The 15526-nt window shown below is 35.3% G+C and overlaps 1 protein-coding gene across 1 annotated transcript in view; it reads left to right on the top strand.

The window, feature by feature from the left end:
• Window positions 1-1391: 1391 nt before the first annotated feature.
• Window positions 1392-15526, top strand: part of LOC107585784 (proton-coupled amino acid transporter 4-like) — a 27107-nt gene continuing 12972 nt past the window's right edge. Inside the window, exons 1-8 of the mRNA XM_016272931.1 lie at window positions 1392-1409; window positions 2719-2807; window positions 5529-5624; window positions 8939-9023; window positions 9228-9491; window positions 11140-11238; window positions 12226-12395; window positions 13776-13945. Of these exons, the coding sequence (XP_016128417.1) occupies window positions 1392-1409; window positions 2719-2807; window positions 5529-5624; window positions 8939-9023; window positions 9228-9491; window positions 11140-11238; window positions 12226-12395; window positions 13776-13945 (991 nt within the window). The remainder of the gene's footprint in view (window positions 1410-2718; window positions 2808-5528; window positions 5625-8938; window positions 9024-9227; window positions 9492-11139; window positions 11239-12225; window positions 12396-13775; window positions 13946-15526) is intronic.

Below are 15526 nucleotides of genomic sequence, written 5' to 3'. Positions count from 1 at the left end.
ACAGCGTTTGAAGTGTTAATAAAGATGTAGGAAGCCAAGCTGACTGCTTTAAGTATGGTTTTAATAAGACTCTGTGTTTAGATGTTTCACTTTTTTTTTCTCATCTGTCTCTTTTGGAAAATTCTCTTGGAAACTTTGCTTTTGCTGACAAAACTCTTTGTGTTTTCTTGCAAAAAATGAAATATATATAGAAATATCGTTTTTCATGCAAAAGCTTTGCAAGCGCATGCATTTAAATACAATTTATTCTCTCGTCTCCCTCTTGCAAAAGTATTTCGATCCCCTGAAGAACTTTGCATTCACTTACACAAATATTAAAATATGCAAATGTTTCATGAGAGTACACATTTTAATATAGTATTCCTCCCATCTCTCTTGCGCACAAAATAAAAATGTGTTCCCATGAGAAATTCTGCATTTGCTTGCAAAACTTTTCATGCTCTTTTACAAAAGTAATACAATTCCCGTAAAACTTTGCATTCGCTCACAAAAGCATCGAACTATAGTTTTTACTCCCACTTCATATTTACTCCCACTTCACACAAAATGTTTACGAACAAAAAAATATTGAAATACTTTTGTTTTGCATTACCATGTCACTTTAAGGGCTCTACTTAAACCAAACTAGAGTGTTTAATGCAGGGGTGCCCACACTCGGTCCTGGAGGGCCGGTGTCCTGCAGAGTTTAGCTCCAACTTGCCTCAACACACCTGCTTTCAAGTTTCTAGTATGCCTAGTAAGAGCTTGATTAGCTGCTTCAGGTGTGTTTAATTGGGGTTGGAGCTAAACTCTGCAGGACACCGGCCCTCCAGGACCGAGTTTGGGCACCCCTGGTTTAACGTCTTCTGGCTACATTAGACAAACGACACACTTTCTCTGCTCGCAGGAGAAGAACTTTTCAAATTTATTAGCAATTCAAAAAAATTGGTTTTAAGAAAATTGCACCTTTTGAAAGTCGCTCATATAAAATCAAACTAATGTATTACTCTAAAGAATAAATTATATATATTACTGCTATATGCATTATACAAAATTGCACTACCATACAATAATTTCAATATCACTGGCATACGTGATTATTGTATTGATATGCACGATTTAGTTTTTTGAATGCTAACACAGTTCTCAGGAGAAAACTTCTTAAGGAGACAGCCAGGTAACATAAAAAATGAGCTGCTAGCGAAACATAATGAATGAAATCTAGTGAAATATTCTATATCTGAAATCTGTATGTTGACTAGTCTAGTCTAAACAGTTTAAGCAACCGGCCCCAGGACATTACCATAGGGGCCAATACACAGCGGCTGTATTAGTGTCGCGGCCCCTTTAAGGAGCTGCTCCGTCCTGACGCCGGTGACGTGGAGCGCATAGCTTGTGTGTGAGATCCTGTGATGGTGTTCACTGTCTGGGTGAGTCTCATCCGCTGTGATCCACTACAAATCTCCAGCGGGACTCATCTTCATTGACGGGGGGCTCCTTTCCAATGGCATGCCTTCAGTTTAGGCTTGAGTCATCTGATCGCGCGGGTTGTTCGGTGCGGATGTAGGATCCAGCACAGGGCCGGTGATGGTTGCGCATGAAGCCGGAGAGAGCAACAGAGGAGCGGCTGTGATTTCTGCGCTCCTTCGGTAAAGACGCCTCCGCTTCCACTACTGAACCCATCACTCTATACAGCTTATAATGCACTACATAATCAACATTTAACTCTTTATATTGCTTTGTTTTTAAACTGTAAAGTTATTGTTAACCATTTTATTGTGTGTTTGAAATATTTAATGAAGCGATTCATATATTTTAAAGGTGGGTTGTTAGTAAACACATTTATTTAAAATGTTCTATTGTATATTGTGTCAATATTTTTTATTAAAAGTGTGTGTGTGTGTGTGTGTGTGTGTGTGTGTGTGTGTGTGTGTGTGTGTGTGTGTGTGTGTGTATATATATATATATATATAAAGTACTAAACACTAATTTTTAGTAAACACATTTTATTAAAAAATTTCAGTAAATAAACTTTAGATGCATTTTCTATTCTAGTAAACAAAATGTCTATTATATATTGTGTAGTATTGTTTGCATAACAATTATAGTAGTATTATATGCATTATATGTACTATTATGCACAAACACATGTATATGTTAATATATAAAATTGTAAAACTTAAAAGTACATCTTTAAATATTAAATATATACTGTAATACAACTTTTTAATAAACACCTTTATTTTATATTATTTTATGTATTGTTTGTGTAACTATTACATAGATTTTTATTATTATTATTTTTTTTTAACACCACTTAGTTGTGAAATGTTCATTTAATTTGACCTACACCACTGCTTTCTCAGCAGAGACACTTGTGTCCTTTAAACTTTAGGGCAGCGTTACCTCTCTCTTTGGTTTGTGGTTGACCTGTTTTGATCACCAGATACATGGCCTGAAAACACAGTGTCCACATGAGGCTGAGCGGACAGACTATTTTGAGCTGCTCAGGTGTTTCTTAATGAACTGAATAAAGTACCAGGCTGCTGTTTTTAAGCAAACCTGTTTTTATTTTTTAATTCATGAACTAGATCGATTAATTAGGTAAAATAATGTGTTTTTTGAACCTTAAACCACATAAACACATTTCATTACACCAAATACACAAAATAATGTTCTTTTTAGCAACATCACCCCATTGAAGTGTTTAAAACACACAATTCTCTGTTTTTTCTCCAGCTCGGTCCAGTTAGTCTGCTTCTGATGGGCGTTGTGTGCGTTCACTGCATGCACATCCTGGTCAACTGCAGTCATCAGCTCAGTGAGCGGTAAGAATGCACCAATCACAGCCCACCGCCTCACTCACCACAGCCAATCACATTTTAGCTTCTGTTTTTGCTCTCTTTTTGAGTCCTGGCCTGATGTTTAAAGATGTAGTTGAAAAGAAATGTGAGGGCGAGACTTTTTTTATTAATGGAGAAGTGGATTGATTTTGAAAAGCTGAACTAGGACTAGGCATAACTAAACATGGTTTATGTGGTGAATCAGGTTTTATGATCAGTGATTTATTTTCTCAATAAAATACTAATTTCACAGTGGAGCTGGGGTGCGGTGGCTGATGCCCATGCTTATATTTTACACATTAAGCCTTGGTGCTAACATGAGCGACTTAGGTTTGAGATTTTTTAGTCAGGGTTGTTATAGTTAAATAAAACTGAAACTAAAATTAAAACCTTTTTAAAAAATGTTACTTGAATTAAAATAAACATTAACCGAATTTTTTTTAAAAACTTTTTAAAAGTAGTTGCAAAAAGCAAAATTGTCATACTAAAATAACTAAAACTAGAAGTAAAATAAAAACTGTCCAGACATATATAAAAAACTATGAATGACTAAAAATGTCATAAACACACGGCAGAATTACTCAAATTAAAATGAAATTTTTTTTTAATGAAAAATATGAATAAAAATCGTAATAGTATCTCAATTATATTAAAACAACACTGACTATTAACATTGGTATTGTTGGAAAGTGTTTTTATATTATAAAGTTTTAGTATTTTTTGTCTACATGCGACATTGTCTATCAGTTTTTATGTCAGTTTTACTTATTTGAGTTAATCTAAGTGAAAATTAGAAATGTTGTTTTGGCAACTAAATGACAAATAAGTTTATTAATAAGATTATTATTAATATTTTATATTTTTTCATTTATTTATGTTTTGTCATTTATTTATTTTTATGTATTTATTTGTATATTTATTTATTTATTTTTTGTCAGATGAACCCCTTTGACCTAAAATACTTACTTGAAGACCCCTTATAATTTAATATTTCAATAATGTATTTGCATGATCACAGTTCTGTGATCTAGGTTAATTGGGACATGCTGGGCATACAGGTTTTTATTGTTTTATAAAGTTTTTTTTTAATGGTTCTATTTACATTTTAATTATTTAAATATTATCTTTTTATCAACTTGTGATCCACTCTTGTTTCAGTCCCATTCTTCTCTCTGCTTCCTGCCATTCTTCACTTTACCCCCAAAATGCTAAAGTGACACAAAGCAGGTGTTCATCCAAGCCTTTAGATAAAGCACCACACCGTTCAGGTGACCAAAGGTGACTCTCAGATGATTGTGGCCCACTGGTGAAGGTTTTTTCTTTGAAACTGTTCTGGAACTCTAAGCAGACGTTTGATCCTGTTGGTGATGGAGAACTGAAGCAAGCAAAACACGCCTGCAGTGAGAGCTGAATAAAGAGACCGCATGTAGCATTCCTGATGGGTAACCTGGAAACAGATCTCATTATCTGTTCAAATGAACATCAGAGTCTCAGATTGTTTGTAAAATGATGAAAGTCGTAGGGTTTTTGCAGTCGGCTCAAAGATTTGAAGCGTGCATATTGTGTATTCTGAACGCAGCGGTTTCTAGCGTGTGGACTTTCCTTGCAGTCTGGATGTCTGTCTGTGCGTTCACACTTCTTGCGTGCATTCAAACGCGATCAAAGACCTGTCCCTCGGGTCTGACTACAGGAAGCGCAGGCTGCTGCATCAGTGTTGGAGTGAAGAGTTATCAACTTCAGGATCATCAGTGTGCTGTCACATGTTTGCCAAGTGATGGCAGTGAGGATATATTATGGACTATAGAGATCAATATATTGACTAGACCAATCAATTAGATGATATTTGGCTGTTTGGGGATTATTGCGTCAAGGGTTATTATAAATAACTAAAACCTTAAACATTCACATCTGCTTTGTGAGAAAATAGTCTTTTTGGGGGTTAGTTTTGTCTGTTATCCTGGTGATATGAATGATGAATGTCAGTAGAGAGAAGTAGTAATTAGACTGAGACCTGAGTGGATGAAAAGCTAATATTTAAATAAAATTATACATAAAACCATGAAAAAAAAGAACTTCATGTCAAGACTGCATGCCATGTGACCATTAACCAACATCACAGAACTGTGATCATGTGAATGCATTGTTCAATTATTGAAATATTAAATTCTCAGGGGTCTTTAAGTAAATATTTTAGGTCAAAGAGGTTCAGCTGACTCAAAACTAATAAAAAAAGAAACAACTTGTATCTTATAACTTATAGCATCATTACTCCAGTCTTCAGTGTCACATGATCTTCAGAAATCATTCTAAGATGCTGATTTGATGCTAAAGAAACATTTCTGATCATTATCAATGTTGAAAACATTTGTGCTGCTTCATATTTTTGTGTAAACCATGATGCATTTTTTTATAGGATTCTTAGAGTAATAGAAATTTATTTGAAATAGAACACTTTTGTCATATTATAAATGTCTTTTAATTGTAATTGTCACCAAAAAAGCATTAGGGGTCAGTTTTGTCTCCAACCACATACAATATGAGTGTCAAATATAGTGAACTTTTTTGTCCTTCCTCTTTTATTGAAGTGTTTTGACTGTATTTCTCCCTCTAGAATTATACAAAAAGCTGATTTTTTTTCTGCGCTGCTTTGTTCTTGAAGAATATTTGCCTGTGTTTCTCTTTCTGTCTGTCTCTCCTTCCTCACAGGCTGAAGCGTTCCCCCCTCGGTTACAGCGAAACGGTTGCAGTTGCCATGGAGATGAGTTCCTCCCAGTGCCTGAGGAGAGGTGCTCATTTTGGGAGGTGAGCTATCCCATCATGCAGTTCATTGGCATGTGTAACACAGTTCGTAGTCACGGGAAGAAGAAGGCGGGTACCGGCGAACATTTAAAGAAAACTTTAATAACAAAACAAACACAAAATAGCGCGACAGCCCCTCGCGGACGACTGTCGCTCACAAACAGAACCAAAGCACAAAAATAAAATCCAGGCCTAGTCCTCTCTCATCCAACACTGTCGTCACTCCTCCTTTTATCCTTCCGGCGCTCCTCCATGGGACTCGAGACCGGTGAGTGGCGCAGGTGTCGCGCATTAGCAATTCCTCCACCGGCCTCGCTCCGTTCCCACGGCTCTCGCGCCCCTCTTGTCACAGCATGACACCCCCCACATGTGCATATGTGATAGAGAAAGAGAGGGAAGGCAAGAGGGCAAATGTCTGTGCTTGAATGAATATATTCATTGGCGGAGTGTGTGTAAGGCTGGCCACAGGGACTTGGGGCAAAAATGCCCCTGTACAAACAAATTAAATCTATTAATCTATTGCTAACAAAGTGAATATGAATAGACAGTGTCGATTGCGGCATTAAATTAAGATCTGCTGCACCGTATTTCATTTTAGGTGTTTTTTTACAGTGTTGTGCATTTTAACCAATCACACGCATATCTGTTGAGCTTAGGAATGCAATGGCCAATCAGAAACGTTGAGATGAGTCATCGTTCTAGTGATGGAAATTTTGATTCTTTCAAGAGATTCTTTAATTTTCAGTTTGTTCACCAAAATGATTCGTTCAGTCGTCAGTGACCATTTCTTCATATTACATAAATACGCCATCAGGTGGCGAAAAAGAGTGTCTTATGTGTTATGTTTTAAGTCAACGAACATATTTACTTGTTACAAAAAACTGATTTGGCTTTATTAATATGTGTGCATAATCTACTCATTAAATAGTCTAAATAAGATGACCAAAGCATAAGGTTTTCTTGCATAATTAACATTTTAATGGTTTGATCAGACATTTACTCATTCATAAATCGGGGTTTAAACGTGGAGTTATGTTCTGTATGCTAAATATGAATATATAAACAAGCGTATGTGCACAGTACCTATAACTGCGCTTTGCATCCGCTTTCTGCTGATTGCTGATCGAGATTGAATCACATGCTAAATGGCCGACTGACCCGGTACACTCTCATTCATTTCGTTCACGAACGAGAAGATCTCTCTCGTTCAGATGCAAAAGAAACTCGTTCAGTGAAGGGCGTATGCGTTCACTACATTCAACAAATCACATGCTCCATCACATCTCATACTCGAAGGCTATTGGCTCGAGGTTTAATCATTCTTTGACAGGATGAAACAGTCCACAGAGCTACCCGGTTCACTGAGCTGCGCATGCGCTGCTAATAGCGCCGCGCTGCTCTGGAGGGAGGAGTTTCAGTGAACGAGAAATATGAGTCAATGGATTACGTGAACAAGAACGATTCGTTCACCTAAAAGATTCGTTCAAAAAGAACAATTCGTTCACGAACGTAACATCACTACATCGTTCAAACTCATCAGTTTTGTTGAGTGCGCGCGCGTTTGCTGACTTGCGAATTCTCTCATCATAACAAAGCGCAGATGTACGTACAATGCAAGTAAGAGATTCATTTCACAGTGTATACAGCTTCAGTGATTAGAACCATAGTTTAGTTTTTTTGAGAGTGCTTAAACTCACGATAGATCAATGTTAGTGATAATGTCACTTTCTATATATAATTTATTTGCTGTTTTAAAACCGTGGAAAGGAAACGTTTTATAATTATCAATTTCTAACATTTGTATTAAATTGTGATCACGTTAAATACAAATTCCGTCCCATTAAACTTTTTTTTTTTTTTTTTAGCCTACATGACATTCATGTCTGGTTCTTGCCTAAAAAGACGGGTTTATGATGTTTAATACATTTGGCTGCTTTTAGCCTTACCCTGGAGTTGGTTCACCCTCCGCCTATGAATATATTCATTAGAGAGCGGAGAGACAGGACGCTGCCTGCAGTGATCTGATGTCCCACACACACAGAGACCTCGCGCCCGGAATCTTAAAAAGATCTGTCCTACCAGGAAATGCTGCCTCACTTTTATCTCTGTCCAAAGATAATATAATGCATACTGAAACATAAACCCCTGATGAAGATGCTACTACTACTACTTAAAAAATTTATAATAATAATAACTATTATTATTATTGTTATTATTATATTTAAATAATATTAAAATGAACAAAAATGTAAATAAATTAACATTTTATATAGCTGAAAATTCTCTCATCATTTACTGTTTTGAATGATGATATACTGAAAATTAAATTCTATACTATAAGTACATTATTATACTTTATTAATACTGCATGTAAAAAAGTTATTAAAAATATACAAAACAATTAATAAAATATAAACATATGAATAATAATTATAATAACAATTATTATTATCATTAAATAATATTAAGTATTAATAGTTAATATAGCAAATAAAACTATTTATTATGTCATCAACGACTCATGTTTTTTTTTTCGTGTTTACAAACACATAAGATTGTTTGTGAAAGCCTGAAATCACCTCGCTATTTTTTTATTTATTCATTTTTTTGACACTTTTTAGTGCTTTGGCATCTTTTTAAAAATCTTAATTCATGGAAAAGACCTTGATCTTTAAATGTTCTTTTAAAAATGGGTTTTCGAACAACATAGGGTTGAGTAACTCATGATGGAATTTCAGTACTACTTATTTAATCATTAAATATGCCAGCATTATTTATATTCTATTATAGTTTATATTAATATTTTGAATTGCCTTTTATTTTCATATTTTTTTAGATACATTAAATGTATTTTATTATTTGTGTTTTTATTTTTTTTAATAAAATTTCATTATTTTTATTTCATATTTTCTTAATTTTGTACTTTTTAAAAAATATTTCTAAGTAGTTTTGTTTTTATTTCAGGTATTTATTTCCATTTTACAGTTTTTAGGTTTATTTATTTAATTTTAACTTAAATCTAATTTATTATTTCAACATTTCCATTAGTTGGACATTTACCTTTGTAATTTAAATCTTAAATATTTCTAAGTAGTTTTGTTTTTATTTCAGGTATTTATTTCCATTTTACAGTTTTTAGGTTTATTTTTTATTTAATTTTAACTTAAATCTAATTTATTATTTCAACATTTCCATTAGTTGGACATTTACCTTTGTAATTTAAATCTGTTTAAATTTGATCTTATTTTGTCTTTATTTCAATAAAGAAAACAGTTTTTAATAGATTTAATTTTCACTCAAATCAATATCTTTTCCAGGCACTTGGTGAATTTCTTCCTGGTTTTGACCCAGCTGGGCTTCTGTAGCGTTTATTTTGTGTTCCTGGCTGAGAACATTAAACAGGTATGTGTGAGAGTAGAGCTCCAGAAGTTCATTTTCTCCATCGATGAACTGATTTTGATTATGTGACAGAGCTGGAGCCAATGAAAATGAATAGAAAGACACATTTCCAGAATGAAGACCAGCAGCTGCCAGTCACAGCTATTCTTTGAACAGCCAATCAAACTCTTGAAGTCACAGCAGTGTGTGTGTGTGTGTGTGTGTTAGGTGATGGAGGGAACTCATCTCAACAGCTCTGTGGAGACTGTGCTGTTATACTCCAACAGCTCAGAGGAGGGCGCCGTCTCCCCCACAGCGTCTTCTGTCGCCGTGGCTACAGGACTGGACCTGAGGCTCTACATGGTCTTCCTCCTTCCCTTCATCATCGTTCTGACCTTCATCAGAGACCTGAGGAACATGGCTGCCCTCTCCGCCATCGCCAACCTCTGTATGGCTGTCAGCCTCGTCCTCATCTTCTCATATATACTCAACGTAAGTGTGTGTGCGTGTGTGAGGACTGCGCAAACTTTTTTTTCCAGATTAAAATTGTGATTGCGATTTTAAAATAATTTTTTTATAAAGCTCCAGGTCTGCTGTGATTTATATAGCAATATGACTATAAAATAATAATAATGGTAATTAATACTACTATTACTACTAAACAAAACAATTAAAATGGTAATATTTTTATTGTATTATTTCACTGTAAAATCAAGTATTTTATAAAATGATGTACTAAATAATAATAATAACTAATTATTATTAAACAAAATGATTAAAATAAGAGATATTATTATTGTGATATTTAACTGTAAAATTATAAATCAAGTTAATAACCAAATAAAATAATAATAATAATGATCATTATTAATGACAAACAACAAGCGCTACTCTACACTGCTCAAAACTCGCGTTTGAATCGTCAGTGGCAAATCCTTTAAATATAAAAAACTTACAGTCTGTGAGTCAGAACAGCCGGCATTGTAGTCTACTCTCCCAGGATCAGGAAACAGTCCTCCATAAAATGTGCTGCACACATCTGAATATTTGGGTTGAAGTGTTCTGGAACAGTGTTGTAAATACAACTTAACCACTGATTTCTAGTCGTGTACTCTTTTGGAAGACCAAACAAAGTAGTTTCGCTTTCGCAACGAAGCACACAGCGTCTTTACGACATGGCGGCAGCAACAATACTACAGCGAGAATAAAAGCTACGCCTTCTTTCTTTGCGTGAACATTTGGGCAGTGTTATGCAAATCTTCCCACATAGTGAGGTAGATATGTGGGGGCGTGTTAGAACGAGCCGTTTTAGGTAGGTGTGGCTGACTCTTAACTTTTATAAAGAATATCTCTTTGGATTTGAGACTTTAGTCTTTGCAACTTTACAGATCTTCTTTATGCACCAAGAGCTTGAAACACTCCAAAGAGAAAGGAAAAATTGAAATCGCATCATATGACCCCTTTAAAACACAGCCTTTGTGATTGTATAATTGCACTAAGCCATATTGCACTTTTGGTTTTCTTCTGACCTTGTGTGTATGTGTGGTCACACCCCACATAGTGAGGTAGATATGTGGGGGCGTGTTAGAACGAGCCGTTTTAGGTAGGTGTGGCTGACTCTTAACTTTTATAAAGAATATCTCTTTGGATTTGAGACTTTAGTCTTTGCAACTTTACAGATCTTCTTTATGCACCAAGAGCTTGAAACACTCCAAAGAGAAAGGAAAAATTGAAATCGCATCATATGACCCCTTTAAAACACAGCCTTTGTGATTTTATAATTGCACTAAGCCATATTGCACTTTTGGTTTTCTTCTGACCTTGTGTGTATGTGTGGTCACATATATCCACTTTTGTAGTCAGGAATCCTCATTGTTCAGCCTAGGAACACGACTGATACAAGCCTTTGCATGCAAACGCTCACAAATTGCAAGAAGCCACCAAATCACATTGGAGGCATTTTTCTGTATGCATCAGATTGTCAGGGCTGTGGGCGGCTGACACTGAATCTTTACATGCATTGTTCCTGTAACGTGTGTGTGTGTGTCTTTCATCCTCTACTATGCTACAAAGAAAGACTGCAATTATAATCCTGATGTGAAACTATATCATACCTTTTACCATCTCTGGCTGTCTGTAGGATGTGAGTGATCCCAGACGTCTGCCGTACGCCTCCACATGGAGGAAGTTTGCCGCCTTCTTTGGAACAGCTATATTTGCCTTTGAGGGAATTGGAGTGGTGAGATGATGATTCAGCTTTTATTTATGTGATTTTGATTTGACGTTGCCTATGTAATTTTTTATTTTGATCAGTTTTTCCTTTGGTATTGAAGAAATTAGGTATAATTATAACACACTAATTTGAAATTGTAGTAATATTTTAAAATATTACTGTGTTTATAATCAAATAAATGCAGTCTTGATGAGCATAATAGATTTCCCAGCCCCAAACTCTTGAACAGTATGCTTCTTGCTTTTTTCTATGGTCTAATTTTAAATTTTCATAACCCTTTCCCCCCTTTTTACATTATATGTATAAAAAAACTACAGGTGATTGTATAAGATTTCTTTCAAAAACATTCAAAATTTCTATTGTTTTTTCCTTTGGTAGTAAATGTATTATTATTATCTTTATTTATTTATTTTTTACACTGACCTAGTTGCAATGCAGTATGGGATTTTTAAAATTATTATTATTATTTTTTTTAACATTTACATTAATATATCTGGCAGATGCTTTTATCCAAAACATCTTGCATATTTTCAGTGCAATATTAAAATAAAAATAATAATAATATGCATTTTACATCTTTCCCCATAATAAAATTTCTATATTTTTTCCTCAGGGAAAGACAAAAGTGGATTTATTTTTTTCACCATTAGAACAAATGGGAAACTTTTTTTTCTTTTTCTTTTTTCTTCAAAGTTCTTGAACATTTTATTAAAGCATATTAAACTACAGTGCTGATACTTGCAGATTCCCTGATTCATGCATTCCATGGGAACTGAACGCATGACCTTGCCGTTGCAAGCGTCATTCTTAGATGTTTGAGGTACAGGACGCATGATTTGTTTCTGAATTTGATCAAAGGAAGGCTTCTTAGAAGACAGCATCATCTTGCACACTACTTTTTGGACTTGGCTTTGTGCATGTGACCCCTGGAGCAAAGCTTCACCGCCTACTATTCAATCTTCTGTATTTTTCTCTCTCGCTTGCTTTGTGTAGGTTCTTCCATTGGAGAATCAAATGAGGGAACCGAAGCGATTCCCTCAAGCCCTCAACATCGGCATGGGCGTCATCATCGTCCTTTATGTGACCCTGGCGACGCTGGGATACCTCCGCTTCAGAGACGACATCAAAGGAAGCATCACGCTTAACCTTCCACATGATTCCTGGTAAATATGCCACATACGCACTTAAAAAGTCTGCCAGTCATTAGAGAGGTGATGTGAATTTCTCTGAAAGTTCAAAAGAACAGTGTTTAGTTCACATTTGAATTATAAATGCCTTTACGGTTGATTTACTTTAATGCATCCTTGCTGAATAAAAGTATAATAAAATAGTATAAATCAATACAAATAAATTGATTCACATGGAGCTTTAGTGCTCATGTGGGAAAGTCGGGTTCAAATCCGGCCTGCATCATGTTCCAATACGACTCTCTCCAAAAGCTGAAAAATACAAATGTAAAGTCCCGTGCATCACATCTGAGTGTTATGTCAGTTCAGCGAGACTGCTGTATTTTATATTTAAAAATGAATTTGGCAAACTGCAGGACTGGTTAAGTGATGAAACCGGAATAAAACAATGGAACAAAATGCTTTTTTGAATCAATTAATTGAAACAAATCAGCTCATAAAAGTCATTTGTTCATGAATCAGACTTTACTGATCATGCTGTAAGCTTGATGCATTTAAAAAAAAAAATTCATCTTGCATAAATAAACATTATTTATTTTATATTTAATTATACATTTTATATATATTCTGCTATTTGAGTTACTGAGTTTGGGGTCAGTTTTTTTTTTTATAAATGTATACTTTTATTCTGTAAGGATGCATTTAATTGATCAGTAAAGTAAAGACATTTATAATGTTAAAAAGATTTTTTTATTTCAAATAAATTTAGTTCTTTTGAACTTTCTATTCATCGAAGAATCCTGAAATGCATCACGGTTTACACAAAAATATGAAGCAGCACAATTGTTTTAAACATTGATAATAATCAGAAATGTTTCTTTAGCAGCAAATCAGCATATTAGAATGAGTTCTGAAGGATCATGTGACACTGAAGACCGGAGTAATGATGCTGAAAATTCAGCTTTGATCACAGGAAGAAATTACATTTTAAAATATACTCAAATAGAAAGTTATTTTAAATGAATGATATTTCATGATATTAGTTTGAATTTATTTTTAATCAAATAAATTCAACCTTAGTGAGCATAAGAGACTTCTTTTAGAACAATAAAACATTTTATGCACTCCTAACTTTTGAACATTAGCGTAATTCTTTTATTATTTGCTATCATTATGTTTACGTTTTTTTTAATGGAGTTCTAAGCTGGTTCTCATTTTTCCCATCTCTAGTGTTGAAACAGCATAGTGCGAGTTTTTTTTTTTCAACAAACTCTGCTTTGAGTTCCCTTTGAAGTCGAGTTGAAATCCTGCATTGCATCATTGGCGTTCTTCAACCCTTAATTGCACATTCTGTGGTTTCTGACTGGATCTGTTCTCCGTTTCTCTGCAGCATTCATGTGTGTGTGTGTGTTGCAGGTCTAATCAGCTGGTGAAGGTCTTGTACTCATTCGGTGTGTTTGTGAGTTTTGCGGTGCAGTTTTTCGTGCCGGCGGAGATTCTGGTTCCGCCCGTGTGCGAGCGCGTCAGGAAGAGCTGGAGACGGGTGGCTGATCTCAGCCTGCGAGCGCTGCTTGTCTGCCTCACCTGTGAGTGAATACACACACACACACATGCTCTCATCCAAAACAATGTGAACCGCCTCAATAAACAGCATTTTAAGGCATCATAGTCATGTTTTTTATGCTGAAAGCAATCCCAGAATGCATTGTCTCAAGCTCAGTGAAAACAAAAAATGGTGAATCAAAAGAAAAGAAAAGTTGTATTGCAAGCATTCTGGTATTTTAATCAATAAATTCCATTTAAAAAATAGATCTGCACCATTAGTTTAGTATGTAGGCAGTTCATCTTGTTATGCTCCTTATTCATCGTCCTCTTTGTTTCCTTGCTGTTTTCTCTGCACTTCTTCCACTCACCCATCCATCCGTTCGTTCTGTTCCTTGCTTCCCTCATTTTTTCCCCTATTCCTATCTTCTCCTCATCCTAATCCTGCCTTGAGTATTCATTGGTGATGAGAGGAGAGATAGTGGAGGTTTGTTCCCCTCCCAAAATGATGGCTGGATGCTGTGAACCATTGTAAACCTGAAGGCTTTTGGATTAGTTTGATATATGTTTTTTATCTTTGGAAAAATTGAGTCCGCCACTGAACCGTGAACCACCCTGAGACCTAAAATATGAATATAAATATTTGTTTAACACCGTCAGTCATGCAGGTACGAGTGAAAGAGCGTTTGCTATGAAGGAAGAGAAGAAGAGAGAATGTTGCAGGAATTGTGTGCACACGCCAGAGAGTGAATGAAAAAGTGAGTGATGGTGTGTGTTTTTGTTTTAGAAACGGAGAAAAATGGAGCGAGACTGTGTGACGCAAACTGTTAAAGAGCAGGTCATATGGCATTTTAAAGTGTCCTAAAATTGTGTTGGAGTCCCCTACAACAGGTTTAAATGCATCTAAGGTCAGAAAACGTTGTAATTTTCTCAGAATATACGTTTAATATTAGAGTCATTAGCCAATGATTTCTAAACGGTTCGTTCCAAGCTAGTTTGGAGCAAACCCCTCCCTTCCATAAGCCTACTCTGCTCTGATTGGTCAGCTGGCCAAGCCTGCTGTGATTGGCACAGAGAGGAGTCCTTCAGCAAGTTAGCGAGCGCTACCATTGACAAAGCACCTTTGCATAAAACAATAATATAGTGCTCCAATCCGTTCTTATAATAATGACAGAAATTGCAAAAACACTTATGCAAGCGAATCGTGCCCACAGCTAAAGTTTAGCTGCTAAACTGTGAACACTTAAAACAATAATGGTGGATATGTTAGCTGAGTGCTAATGTGACTAACTGAGGAAACAATACAGTTTGTAAACCAAAATATGTCTACTGTAATGTTTGAAGAATGACAGACAAAAGACGCTCTGTCTTAACTTTTAATCAGAACATCTCCCTCATTAACCCTATAACTGCCGGTGCAGCAAAATAAACAAATAAATATATTTATGCAATATGCAATAAAGCAATTTCACAATGATTATAAAGTCTGTGCGCTACACTACATTCTTTATTATTAAACGAAGTAATTCGAACAACGTCAGTCTACATTAATTGACACATTCCTAGGAAATGGGTTCACAGCGAATTATCAGAACTACTTCAGTAAGACAGTAATATCGTGCTTT

Source organism: Sinocyclocheilus grahami, unplaced genomic scaffold (genome assembly GCF_001515645.1).
Source record: "Sinocyclocheilus grahami isolate Dianchi unplaced genomic scaffold, SAMN03320097.WGS_v1.1 scaffold74.1, whole genome shotgun sequence".
NCBI lineage: Eukaryota > Metazoa > Chordata > Actinopteri > Cypriniformes > Cyprinidae > Sinocyclocheilus > Sinocyclocheilus grahami.
Note: the sequence above shows the minus strand (reverse complement) of the source record. Positions and strands in the feature narration are given on the sequence as shown.